At 43.3% G+C, this 14,400-nt stretch overlaps 1 protein-coding gene across 1 annotated transcript in view; it reads left to right on the top strand.

Annotated features, from left to right (window-relative positions):
- Positions 1-283: 283 nt before the first annotated feature.
- Positions 284-14,400, top strand: part of LOC130380607 (bile salt export pump-like) — a 43,140-nt gene continuing 29,023 nt past the window's right edge. The window contains exons 1-14 of the mRNA XM_056587851.1: positions 284-368; positions 489-575; positions 897-912; positions 1,073-1,102; positions 1,206-1,257; positions 1,672-1,952; positions 3,320-3,407; positions 3,989-4,122; positions 7,264-7,435; positions 8,587-8,711; positions 9,348-9,519; positions 10,497-10,610; positions 10,926-11,036; positions 11,682-11,807. Coding sequence (XP_056443826.1) covers positions 500-575; positions 897-912; positions 1,073-1,102; positions 1,206-1,257; positions 1,672-1,952; positions 3,320-3,407; positions 3,989-4,122; positions 7,264-7,435; positions 8,587-8,711; positions 9,348-9,519; positions 10,497-10,610; positions 10,926-11,036; positions 11,682-11,807 — 1,497 coding nt within the window. The 5' untranslated portion in view covers positions 284-368; positions 489-499. The remainder of the gene's footprint in view (positions 369-488; positions 576-896; positions 913-1,072; positions 1,103-1,205; positions 1,258-1,671; positions 1,953-3,319; positions 3,408-3,988; positions 4,123-7,263; positions 7,436-8,586; positions 8,712-9,347; positions 9,520-10,496; positions 10,611-10,925; positions 11,037-11,681; positions 11,808-14,400) is intronic.

Below are 14,400 nucleotides of genomic sequence, written 5' to 3' on the forward strand. Positions count from 1 at the left end.
CCTTCACCCGTCCACCTACCACAACAGAACAACAGAGAGAGAGAGAGAGAGAGAGAGAGAGAGAGAGAGAGAGAGAGAGAGAGAGAGAGAGAGAGAGAGAGAGAGAGAGAGAGAGAGAGAGAGAGAGAGAGAGAGGGGAGAGAGAAAAAGAGAGAGAGAGAGGGGGGGGGCGAGAGAGGGGGAAGAGAGAGAGAGAGAGAGAGAGAGAGAGAAAGAGAGAGAGAGAGAGAGAGAGAGAGAGAGAGAGAGAGAGGGGGGGGGGGGCGAGAGAGGGGGAAGAGAGAGAAAGAGAGAGAGAGGCCTCCTACAGTGTCAGTGTTCCAGGTTTTGTGTCTCTATCTTTCTCTCGAGGCTGGTCTTGCTGTCAGGTTATTAATCCCCTTGATGATTTATGATTTAACCCGCTGAGAACGACACACTATTGCGTATTGTGGGATTGCGATCAAACTAATGCCGTCTAAAGAAACAGTCTTGTCCGGTCTTTCTAGATGCTTCCAGGATGCCGGTCGGATCCGTCAGACTCCACAGCATCAAAAAGCTGGGACAGGATAACAATGCCTACGATGTTACAGACGGTATGTATGTGGGTTTGTGCATGTCTGTGTGTGTCTGTGTGAGTGAATGAGGGTGAGCGAGCGAGCGAGGGGTGCCTGAGTTTGTGTGTGTTGCACGTGTGCGTGTGTGTATGAGTGAGTGAGTGAGTGAGTGTGTGTGTGTGTGTGTGTGTGTGTGTGTGTGTGTGTGTGTGTGTGTGTGTGTGTGTGTGTGTGTGTGTGTGTGTGTGTTGCACTTCTGAATGTATGTTTGGTGTGTGTGAATGTGTGTATTGCACATGTGTAACCATGCATACAGAATAATGCGAAATTGCAACATGATGTGTTTGATTTGTCTCCCAGAACCGACTTCCTACATGTGAGTCTCCCTCCACTATTCTCTCGTACGGTACAGTGTATCTCTGTGTTGGTGTGCTGCACCAAGTTATGCTATGTGCTGGTACCCATGTATCCACCCCCCCCCCCCTCCATACACATATCTGTTTCCCTTGACTCCTGGCTTTCTGTTCATTCCACAGGACCATGACTACGTCTCCGAAGGATGACCAGTAAGTAGTGGAGCATATCATCTATAACTTGGACAAATGCTTTCTTTATCACGTTCACCACCCACAGACCACTGTGCCCCCCCCCCCTCCCCCTCCCATTCAGAGCTAAGAACAAGGCCGAACAACCGGCCATTCGAATCGGTTTCTTTCAGCTGGTAAGCTCCCTTCCCCGACCTTTCATTTTAGGTGTCAGTGTACTGTTTCATTTTATTGTATTTCTTATCGAAATCTCTAAGTCTCTGAGGACAGTTTTTTTTTTAACAATATCTTTGTTGAATTTTCAGTGTACAAACTTCGACGTTGTCATGAATTGTGACACTTTACAGATTTTAACCCAATCCCCCACCCTCCCTCCCTCCCTCCCTCCCTCCCTCCCCATTTACTCTCTCTTTGTAACTTCCTTGTATTCTCTAAGGACTGTTTAAACTTCCTGTGCCCTGTGTGTCTCTGTGTGTGGTTGTGTGTCTGTGTGGAACGCATCCATGCACATTTGTCATTCGTTCCACATGTTCGCAACACCGACCCACTTCTCAGATAAAAAAATATATACTTTTCCGATTTCTGCGTAGTTCCGCTTCGCCAGTAAGCGCGATGTCTTGATGATGGTGGTGGGGACGCTGTGCGCCGTTCTCCACGGCTCGGCCCAGCCGCTCATGCTGCTGGTGTTTGGCATGCTCACCGACACGTTCATCGACTACGACATCGAGCTCAACGAGCTGATGGACGACCGCAAGGAGTGCTTCAACAACACCATCCGGTGGAGGCAGAACCTCACCGCCACGACGCAGGACTGGACCAATGGGTCGTCGGCGTGGGAGCTCTTGAAACCGCTACAGAATCGCACGTGCGGGTAAGGGAGGCCGACATGTACCGTTTGAAAAGGGAAAGTGTCAAATAACTCACTTACATTTTTAAGTGGCAAAGTACGATTTCTGCTCGATTGACTTTGGCGGCACATTTGTGAATTTTGCAGAGTCATTGCCAAGACATCCAGTTCTTAGCATTCATAAAACTGCGAATCGCTAGCCTCATAGCATAATTCCCGAAATCATATTTTAAGGCTCATCATATTTAGTGTCAAAGATTGCCTAAGTCAAATAGATGACTTAGGCAGATAGTAGGGGTGTGACGAGATCTCGTGCCACGAGATCTCGCGAGATCAAACTCGACGATATTACCCGTCGCGTTAAAAATCGGTCTCGCAAGATTTGTGATTTATCCAAACTTCTATTTGTCGCCTGTGGGGGCAGTAATGCACCTTTGCTACATCTTACCTGCCAGAACCTAAAGAAGGAGAAGGAAAACAAGAGGAGGAGAAGCAGGGGAAGCATCGAAAGCAGCCATAAGCTGTGTTCAAAATCGTTCCCTATCACGGATATAGTGTACTATATAGGGTGCTCGCCATTTTGTAGTGGTGTTCGAATTCTCAGTGGTTGATTTCATGCACTATATAGTGCACTTTAAGTACAAAATTAGGGTTACCAAAATTTGAGTGTACATACGATGTAGCCTACATGTTACTCCCGTATACCACAATGCAATGCAGTCGTGTTTTTCCGGAGGAGAAGAAGAGGCTGAATAACCGCGAAAACGAATACATTTAATCAAAGTACATTTTGGGTACTTTGATTTGGTTTTGCACATAATATTGTTTGCACTTGAAAAAAAGAGAATTATTTAATTTCATTTATTTTAATTTCACTTTTATAAATTTTAGTTTTAGTTTCAATTTCATGCATGTAAAGAGTTATAATAAAACATTTCAAAATGCATGCGCGACTTGGTTAAATAAAAGTCTGTTGGTCCAGTCATATATTTTGTCATTGTAGTTTTCTTAAAATCTCGTCTCGTCTCGTTCTCGCGAACCCAATATCGTGTCTCGTCTCGTCTCGTGAGCTGAGTGTATCGTCACACCCCTAGCAGATAGTGATTACGGTAGTGAATCAGCAGCCTTAGGAGAGTAGAGTTAGGTTAGCTATCACAATTTGGCCAAAATATGATTAGGCAATTATCCTATGAGGCTAACGAAATGTAAACGCCTTTGATTATTGGGCAATAGACTCGTTCATAATTGTGACCTCATGTGGCGATAGATGGTGACCTAATAGTCATTTATTCAGACGGAAATCTTTGATATTGCCACTTTAAGTAGACTAATCTTCTGGAACAAATTTCTGTGATTTGTGACATTTTCCGATGTGCTCCTGTGTTCCTCAGGATTTTGGACATTGAGTACGAGATGACGAATTTTGCCTACTACTACGTGGGCATCGGAATAGCTGTGTGTATGCTCGGCTACTTTCAGGTTTGTTTCTAAGATGGGTTAAGTATCCTTATGCGCCACACACACACTCACTCACTCACTCACTCACTCACTCACTCACTCACTCACTCACTCACTCACTCACTCACTCACACACACACACACACACACACACACACACACACACACACACACACACACACACACACACACACACACACACACACACACACACACTCACAAACACACACACACACACACACACACACACACACACACACACACACACACACACACACACACACACACACACACACACACACATACAGGTGGGGCTAAAGGTCCCAAAAATATCCCCAAATATGTATTTTGGGCTTAGTTTCCTTGCTTAAAGGCACCCTGCTCCCTGGACACCTCCATGGGGTTCAATTCAAGGCCAAAGGTGAAAGTTCTTGTTTGCTCTTTAGGTTGCTATCCTGCACACATATGAATAACAGTCTCTCTCTCTCTCTCTCCCTCTCTCCGGCTCCCTCTTCCTCACCCTCTCCCCCGCTCCCTCCCTCCTTCTTATTCCCTTCTTTCTCTCATCCCCCCCCCCCCCCCCCCCCCCTCTCTCTCCTCAGATCTCACTGTGGGTGACCTCGGCCGCCCGGCAGGTCCAGATCATCCGGAAGCTGTACTTCGGCAGGGTGATGAGGATGGAGATTGGATGGTTCGACTGCAACTCCGTCGGCGAGCTCAACACGCGCATGTCTGAGTGAGTGTGCTGACAAAACAATGTGAAGACATGTTGTGACATTTGGCTATGTGTTGTCAGGTGTAAATATATGTTCTGAACTATCATCTTGTTCCTTGTTATTCTCTGTTGAATTTTGTTAATAGCTAATACATTTCATCTGTTATTATTTGTTATTATACCACGGTCTGCGGGAATACTCGATTCTGATTGGATGCAGGGTGTGCATTAACTCCTGATATACGGACACCTGGACAAGTAGTTCCGTCAAATTGTCTGTTTACCGTTCTCAATTAATGCGCTAGCTGGCGTATCGTCTCTAAAATAGTAGTAACCATAGCAACGGGAAACAAAACAAAGCTGAGCGGACTATAATACCTCCCGCTACCTCCCGTTCTAAAGTCGTAGCTATGGCCCGTCCTAATTACTGGAGGAGTGAACAACGTTTCCGTTGCATGAGAACCCAACGGGCGTGTAATGGTGGTTCCGGGTATTAGTCAGACCCTCAGGCGTAACCAGGCAAACAAATGTATGTTTTGTGGAAAACTTTATATTCGGATTGTAAAACGCATGAAAATATAAATTAATGGTCTTAATTTGGTCACCGTTGGTAAGTGACCGTGGTATAAGCGGGATAATGCCCTTCGAGGTGTCCATTATCAGGAATTAATGGACTTCGCGGAGGCAACCGTCCTCCGCTTCGCGTCGGACGGTTCACGCCTCCACGTCGTCCATTAATTCCTGATAATGGACACCTCGTCGGGCATTATCCCTTACTTAACTGTTGTTACATGTTATTGCATGTTCTACGTTATTCTTATTATAACATTGTCCTTGTTATTGACATTGTCATTGTTATTCACAAATTATGTTAGTATTGGTATATTAGTTATTAACTGTAACCTTGTTCCTTATTATTCTCTTAATTGTAACATGTTGTCATGTGCTATTAACATGTTATTGCATGTTGTTCTACTCTATTAACATTGTTGTTGTTATTTAAATTGTCGTTGTCATTTAAATTGTGGTTATTAACATTTTCGTTGTTATTAACATTGTTGTTGTTATTAACATTCTTGTTGATGTTAACTCTTACCACATTAATTGACGTGTTACTACCTTTCATTACATGCTGATACGTGTTATTAACTGTTATTACATGAATTGGCATGTTATTATTACCTCTCATTACATGCTGATATCTGTTATTAACTGTTATTACATGAATTGGCATGTTATTACCGTGGACTTCGCGGAGGCAACCGTCCTCCGCTTCGCGTCGGACGGTTGCCTCCGCGAAGTCCAGCTTATACCACGGTCACTTACCAACGGTGACCAAATTAAGACCATTAATTTAAATTTTCATGCGTTTTACAATCTGAATATAAAGTTTTCCACAAAAAATACATTTGTTTCCCTGGTTACGCCTGAGGGTCCGACTAATACCCGGAACCACCATTACACGCCCGTTGGGTTCTCATGCAACGGAAACATTGTTCACTCCTCCAGTAATTAGGACGGACCATAGCTACGACTTTAGAACGGGAGGTAGCGGGAGGTATTATAGTTCGCTGACTTTGTTTTGTTTCCCGTTGCTATGGTTGCTACTATTTTAGAGACGATACGCCAGCTAGCGCATTAATTGAGAACGGTAAACAGACAATTTGACGGAACTACTTGTCCAGGTGTCCGTATATCAGGAGTTAATGCACACCCTGCATCCAATCAGAATCGAGTATTCCCGCAGACCGTGGTATAAGTGTTATTAACTGTTCCACGATCCATGAGGTCCAATTCGTATAGCATTATTTATGTTCCATGGATTTAAAATGTGTCGAGGTAGAATTATTCCGAGCAATCTAAATTACGTTAATGCAAATACGTTGCAATAATAGTAAAAACCTGTCCATGCTTAGAATTCCCTTCTGAACATCAGGGGGGTGCTATCTGAGCATATGAGTATCAGTAATGAACATTAACCTTGGTAATGTGGTAAGTGCTAGTGTTCATATTTGCAGACAAACCAACTGTAAATGTACTACAGAAAACCTTAGCTTTTCAAACTTAAACAAGCCATTTTTCTCTATCACATTCACAGTTTTAGCGAAAGTAAACCAAGGACATGTATTGTAAGTAATGCGCTCTTGTGTATTTGAAACTCAGAGCTGTGGGGACTGGAGTATCTGTACACAGCCCTCCCCCCTCCTAGATCTCTTAGCAGACGCTAGCATGTTGACAGATGAAGAGAGTTGACACAGACTTAGGCAGCATCCACCCAGCATCTTCAGAGAAACAAGTGTACATTATTGTTATAGGACAAACAAACGTTTCAGGGATTCAGTCGGATACTAATGAAACAAAAATAGAAGGGAACTTATTGTTGTGGATGGGTTTAGCCACGGCTGAAAATATGGAAAAAACTGAGCTGTAGATGAAGAGCGAACTTGCAAAAAGGATGAAATAAACTTTTGATTAAGTAATTAAGTATTCAATTTAAGAGTGTTGATATAATTCCATTTTTCTTGCCCTGGTGCTTACAATCAATTGTCCTATATATTTTATTACGGATGTCTTCTTTATTATGAATGCTTACAGGTAAGACTGCGAACACCATTAATCACTGGATCAGTGGTTAAAGAATGGTGTGCATTCAGGCAAGACTGTGCACGGTGTGCTGTGAATTTGTGCATCGGCTGCTTTAATGTGGCATGTTTATTTGTAGTTTTATTAATGAGGAACTGTTCCAAGGATTTGAGGTTCCTGCACATTTCAAAACATATTAGACAAATTCACCCGCCTTTCTATTTTTACCTCTGTAAGTATGTGTCTGCCATACTTCTTTTGCGGTTGTGTGTGTGTGTGGGAAATATTGTGAAAAGTCTTAATATGCTTTTGCATACATAATATCTGGCTAATGATGTGTGTGTCATTTTTCATGATCCTGCCCTACAACTTTTAGTCTACACGCGCTGCATTTTTGGCTGTGAATATGGTTTGCCTTTCTTAGCCCCAGAAAGTTATGGAACCACAACCGCCCGAAAAATGGTTGATCAGGTTTTCGGGCCTCCCCTGTTTCCTTGACAATAAACCATTCTAAGAAAAACGAATTACAAGGCGCTCCTCCTCTTAATCCCTGTGTTGCCCCGCCCTCGTCTGTGACAGTGACATCAACAAGATCAACGACGCCATCGCGGACCAGGTGAGCATCTTCATCCAGCGCTTCACCACCTTCGTCTGTGGCTTCTGCATGGGCTTCATCGGAGGCTGGAAGCTCACCCTGGTCATCCTTGCGGCAAGCCCCCTCATCGGATTGGGAGCTGGCCTCATGGCGCTGGTCAGTGAGATGCCGGCGACCGAATATAGGATCCCCATGTCTCTTGTCTCCTCTTTCTTCCGGCGAGCCCTTCTCTCCTTCTCCCTCTACTTCTCTCTCTCTACTTCTCTCTCTCTCTCTCTCTCTCTCTCTCTCTCTCTCTCTCTCGCCCTCTGTTTTCCTCTCTTATTTTCTGCTTCCCTTCTCCTTTTCTCTTCTCTGCTCCTTCTCCCTCTCTCCTCTGGTCAACCTCAACCCCTTCCTCCTTAATCTCTCATCTCTCCTTTACTTCTCGTCTCATCTCCATTGGCTGCTTCTCCGGTATCCTGGTAGAATATTAAAATCCTAAACATAAACCATGAGCAATCTCTCACCTTCTCTGTCTTTCACTGCCATCTCTCTCTCTCTGTCTCTCTCTCTCTCTCTCTCTCTCTCTCTCTCTCTCTCTCTCTCTCTCTCTCTCTCTCTCTCTCTCTCTCTCTCTCTCTCTCTCAAATTAACATAAAATTGCTTTATGGCTTGAACATTTCTTGAACAATATTGCCAAATCAATATCATAAATAAAATTTGGAGGAACAACAACAAAAAGCAAAGCAAAAAAAAAAAATCCAAACACGGTGACAAAAGATAAACCAATCGGATTAAAGATCAAAATCCTTATTTTGGTGCCGTTGTTTATTCTAGTTTTTCATTTATTTGACAGGGATAGTACACATTAAATAACATGGCTGTAACTGTGCTAGAGTTCGCCACTAAGACTAGTCCCTGGGCAAGTATAAAAATCACATTCAATAAAATAACTTTTGAGATTTATGGATAAACCTGTGCTACTAAAGTGGAGACTTCCGTAGGGGAATGGCTGTAGTATGATACGGACGACAGTAACAAATATAGTTCACTAGCACTAACACTTCCTGTCTCTCTCTCTCTCTCTCTCTCTCTCTCTCTCCACCCATCTCTCTCTCTCTCCCTCCCCCTCCTCTCTCTCTCTCTCTCTCTCTCTCTCTCCCTCCTCTCTCCCTCTCTCTCGCTCTCCCTCTCTCTCGCTCTCTCTCTCTCTCTCTCTCTCTCTCTCTCTCTCTCTCTCTCTCTCTCTCTCTCTCTCTCTCTCTCTCTCTCTCTCTCTCTCTCTCTCTCCCTCCCGCTCTCTCTCCCCCCCCCCCTCTCTCTAGTCTGTGGCGCGGCTGACGGGGATGGAGCTCCAGGCCTACGCTAAGGCGGGGGCGGTGGCCGACGAGGTGCTGTCGGCCATCCGCACTGTGGCGGCCTTTGGTGGGGAGCTGAAGGAGGTGGAGAGGTAAAGCAAGACACACACCCCAGATCACAGCAACAGCTTGAGATAAGCTTGTTTATCACAAGCTAGGGACCATTGACGGCGAAAAGTTCACACACTTCATGGGTCCAAATAAGAGAAACCTAAGGCCCCTGTTAGGCTCTGCTAAGCTCTGAGAAAGTTTAAGAAGTAAAGCTAGCTACATAAAGCTTCACACTAAAAATTGGTTTCAGGAATCAGGATTGCAGAAAGGGTCTGAGGTGGCTGGAATAAATGACAGAACGATATAAATCAGAAGTCGAATTAAGAATATAAGAGCACTTTTAAGCAAAATGCCTGCTGAATGAAATGAATAACAGCTAAAAGCAAACACTCAACTGTAGCCAAGCAAATGACCTGAGAAGTAGTTGAAAACAAGATGAGGGTCTAAGCAGTTAGCATCGCATCTTTGGACTTTTTTGGACCAATATTAGGCTGAAAAATAGGTGACGAAAATTGCGATTAGCCAAGAGAATTAACTGAATAACTGAAATCAGTAAAAAGTAGAAGAAAATAAGGAGGACATTTGCAGAAAGTCGCCTGTTAAACTTTAAAACCGCCATTAGCGCTCCATGTTGTGAATTTCGTAGGATGTGACCGGCCCTCCCTCGCCCCCTGCAGGTATGACCGTAACCTGATCCTGGCCCAGCGCTGGGGCATCCGCAAGGGGCTGATCATGGGCTTTTTCACAGGCTACATGTGGTTTATCATCTTTCTCTGCTACGCCCTGGCCTTCTGGTACGGCTCAGGCCTGGTGCTGGACTTGGAGTACACGCCCGGGACGCTGCTTCAGGTACAGGGGCCATGGGACCCTGGGACCCTGGAGTCATGGGGCCGTGGGGTCATATGACCATGGATCTCTTCATGCTAACTATTTGGTGTTCGCTGTTGGGAATGCTGCTGCTGGTTGTGTTTTGATGTGTCTCTGGGAATGCGCTTGATTTGTTGAAGTGGAACACAACTTGAAGTAGTGTCACACATGTAGTGAATCATAATTGTAGGCTTAATATTGAACAAGATTCTTTTTTTGGAGATTATTCCTAACAGGTGCAATGTGTAGGATTTAGGATTTAGTGCCATCTAGCGGTGAATTTGTAGATTGCAGGCAACTGAGTACCCCGCCTCACTCCTGCCTTTTCAATGAGAAGGTGAAGTTACGGTGGCCTGTAAGGTGCCATCAGGTACTTCCAAAAGGATGTCATGGTCTACGAAACCAATGAGTAGCCAAGTGTCAAGGGAGGAGGTTTCTTGTCATGGCTGACAAGTAAGATAGCGATTATGATAATTAATAGTTCCATGTGTGGTAGCGTTCTAGTTGTCTGGCAGGAAACTGTACAAATATTGTAGTGGTTCATATTTGCATGGGATCATACACTAATGAAAACCTACTTATATTAAGTTTCTACCATTCCCTTTCACCTGATGTCACTTAATTCTACACAGTGCACCTTTAAGGCTGTGATGAAACGATTCACAATGAATGACAATAATATAATAATAATGTCAATATTAAACGTCGTATTTCGATGTTTTGCACATTTATGAGAGTGGGAGCTAAGTGCCAAAACTAAAACGCTAACAATGATTGGTTATTTATGACTATTCATGATTTATTTACAATTTGTTTATCGAGAACTGCCTGAAAACAAAGAGGCTTGAGTAGCAGAGGAGAAACGTCATGCCGTCGACCTACATAGCGAGCCCCAAACCCGGAGGAATGGCTGCTATTAGAGGGTTGACACTGCTCTCTCTGTGTTCCTGCTTCCCAAGGTGTTTTTCGGGGTTTTGATAGGTGCCATGAATCTGGGTCAGGCCTCTCCGTGCCTGGAGGCCTTCGCTTCGGGCCGAGGTGCTGCCACCATCATCTTTGAGACCATTGACAGGGTTCGTATCGTTGATGTGATGCTTTTTATTCAATTCAAACATTCCCCTGAGTCCCATCCATCCGAGACTAGTGTAACCCAAGGGCTTGTTTTCTGCTCTGAATCTCTTCGGCCTGTGAAGAAATGAATGGCAAGAACATGTTGTCGGTTATGTTAGTTTAAGTTATGTTTAACTTTTTATTTTTTTATTACTGCATGCCTTTTTTCACGGGTCCTCATCACGCCTTAAAAACAATTTACAACGCGGCTATTCCATGTCATGGTACGGTAACGCTTTAAGAACTTCCATTCCGATATGTCCTCCGTTTTGTCCCAGGTGCCTGAGATCGACTGTATGTCGGAGTCTGGCTACAAGCTGGACAGGGTCAAGGGTGACATCGAGTTCCACAACGTGACCTTCCACTACCCCGCCAGACCGGAGGTCAAGGTACGGAGATACAGAGTTAATGTGTTTGTATCGGAATGGATAAAACTTGCACGCACTGTTATAGACCGCACAAACACTTGAAAAAAATTCTCATAATAATGAATCGTTTGATATAATTCTCCCTTCAAAACTTCAAAAATCCTCCCTTACAAACTGAGGCCTGTAATAACTGACAGTTTTGAGCAAATTGGCAGCAATTTCTGCAGCCACTCAAAGCTCTTTCACGATTGATTTTGTCTCCTAGTTATGTTGGTAACATCTTGTTATTGTGTATGTGTGTGTGTGTTCGTTTGTGCATCTTTGTGTGTGTGTTTGATTGTCTTTGTGTTTCTTTATGTGTGTGTTTGATTGTCTTTTGTGTTTCTATATGTGTGTGTTTGATTGTCTTTTGTGTTTCTTTATGTGTGTGTGTATGATTGTCTTTTGTGTTTCTATGTGTGTGTGTTTGATTGTCTTCTGTGTTTCTCTATATGTGAGTGTGTTTCCATCTCTATGTGTGAGTTTATGTTTATGTTTGTCTGTATGCATGTGTGTGTGCATGTGTGTGTGCATTTATGTATGTACATGGCTATCTATTTGTGAATGTACATGTCTGTCTATTTGTGTTTGTGTGTGTGTGTTTCTATGTGTGTGTGCTGAGGGCAGATCCTGGACCAGCTCAGCGTTGCGGTGAAGACCGGGGAGACCACGGCGTTTGTAGGGCCCAGCGGGGCGGGAAAGAGCACCGCCGTTCAGCTGATCCAACGCTTCTACGACCCAAAGGAAGGCATGGTAACAAAAACACCTCAGAACTCGAAAAAATCCACCCCTCTTCAGATGGTTTGGATAATCTCATAATGAAGAACATCCATCTTCGTTGTAGGCTAGAGAATTGCAGTCTCATAATGGGTTTTTGCATCGGTACAGGTTTTTTTCGGCGGGAATCCAGATATCTATCAGCGTTGCCAAGTAGTTTGTTGCCGGGAAAAAAAGGGCATTTGTTAGAATTACGATGTTTAGCCAATCACAGTGAATACCACTCCCCCAGCGCCCAGCCTTTAACCTCAAGACAACAGTAACAAATTAGCCTCTTTCAAAATGGTGTAGAGGACATTGGATTAAATAGAAAAATAAAGAAACACCCCCCAAAACACATTAAACTTGCGCACAAGGAAAGCATGTGTACGCCAGGTAAATAAAAAGAAAAAAATTGAACAGGGCTGCCGTTGAACTCTGGAGACTAACTGTGCCGCTACACACCCCTTAAAATACCCAAACGTCACCTTTGACCCCAAACTCCCTTCCATATCACTTTTCACCCCCTCCAAGCCTGATACAAACGACCCCCCTGCCCCCCTCCCCCCTCCCCAGGCCCCCTCCCCCCCAACAGGTAGACAGGAAGCAGTTATCATCCATTACATCATTGCGCCGGTGGGCCTTAATGGTCTTATTCTGTCACTTTGATTGAGTGTAGAATCATGTTCCACACGCTTGGGAGAAAATTGCTTCTCTGTGTAAAAGGAAAGGGATGGGTGTGGCTGAGGGCCCAATCACATTGAGCCAACATGTGTGCAGAAAGCCGTAATAGCGAGCGATAAATGCGGCGCTCCACGCTGGCACACCCCCTACATCAGTCTCTTTGTGAAACCCAGAATCGAAAAGAACTGTCTGTTTCAGCGGTGTTTGTTCTGTGGTGCGTGATGGGGAGTTTCGGGAGTTTCGATCCACCTCGCCAAATTCAATCTTTTGGCGAAGTGGGGATTTCTGTACATTGGTTGGAATCATGCTCGTTCATTTCGTTTCTGTCTAGTTTCTACTATTTACTATTTAGGAGACACTTTTATGGTTGGTGAATTCGGACACAGGTCCTTAAGGAAGGGCTTTAGGCTTTTTTTTTAAAAGGCTTAAGGTTTGACTGAGGACGTTGGGGTGGGAACCCAGAACCAAACCAACACCCTTAAAATACTGCAGACATCCATAAATGGTGACTCCAAAGACATATATACATAGATGCCATGTGGACTGCTTCGGCCAGTGGCCGCTCTACGTCAATATCGTCGCCAGTGTCGCCACCAGAGCCATACAGTAACGGAGTACATTTACTTGAGTACAGTACTTAAGTACAATTTTGAGGGATCTGTACTTTACTCGAGTATCATTTTTTGTGAGTACTCATGACTTTACTCAAGTACATTTGAGAGGCAAATATTGTACTCTTTACTCCGTTACATTTCTATCCATAACCGTGAGTACCCGTTACTCCTTCTGAAAAATAAAAAATAAAAGGAGAAAAGAAAAATCACGGAAACCCTCAATTTGTTGTTTCCCTCTCAAACGTGATTCCCTCTCAAACTGATTAGGACAGCCTTCAGCCTATCAGCAATCACCTTTGCTTTCCGCCAAAGCCAACTCCATGGTCAGAATTAGATGAGACGATTGTTGATTTGATTGATAAAAAAACGGAGAAACTCATACATACATAGAATTGTTAGCTGAATTTTCTTTTCTGATATTGCATATTTATGTAAGCTGAGCAATTGTTTTTATGTTCTTGAGTATACTGTTATACTGTATACTATTGCCATGGTAAAAAGATGAAAATTACTTGATTTTACTTTCAATTCCTTTTACATTCTCCAAGGTGTTAACATTTTTCATAACTCCATGTAGGACGTTTCTATACATAAATGTAAGCACTGTGGCAGTAGTAATGCAATATTTAGAAAACATACTCTTGTACTCTTGATACTCAAGTACTTTTAAAAACAAGTACATCAGTACTTTTACTTAAGTAGACATCTGACTGTAGTACTTTTACTTGTACTTGAGTAAAATTTAGCAAGGGGTATCTGTACTTTTACTCAAGTAAGGAAGCTGTGTACTCTGTCCGCCTCTGGTCGCCACATTGGACTGGTAAAGGCTGGCCTGAAAACAAATAAAAGTAAAGCTGGCAGCTGCGCATTTCTTCTGGATAAAAAGAAGGCACGTATTTCTCAACCAATGTTAATCAGTCATTTCTTATACCCAAGACGAGTTTATGATCTTCGTGGAGTACAATTCAATGTTTTGTCTCTGGTTACTGATAATCTTGACAGTTATGCTATCATCACTGCCGGACACTCAAGAGAGGAGTGTGTATCAAAGTTAGGCTGGCATGACTTTTTATCAGACTAACGTCATGGAAAATTGTCGAAAAGAATGTCAAGCATGGATTTGGCTTATTCCTTGTGTTATAAACCAGAAATCGGTTTTACTAGTAGATTAAAAGGTAGTTTTCCCTTCATAATGTTATTTAAAGAACTGAATATTAATATATTTAGTAATTGTTAAGATAATTCTAATCTATTTTAGATAATACAAATTATTATTCATTATAAATACATAT

The sequence above is a fragment of the Gadus chalcogrammus genome, chromosome 4 (genome assembly GCF_026213295.1).
Source record: "Gadus chalcogrammus isolate NIFS_2021 chromosome 4, NIFS_Gcha_1.0, whole genome shotgun sequence".
NCBI classification, from domain to species: domain Eukaryota; kingdom Metazoa; phylum Chordata; class Actinopteri; order Gadiformes; family Gadidae; genus Gadus; species Gadus chalcogrammus.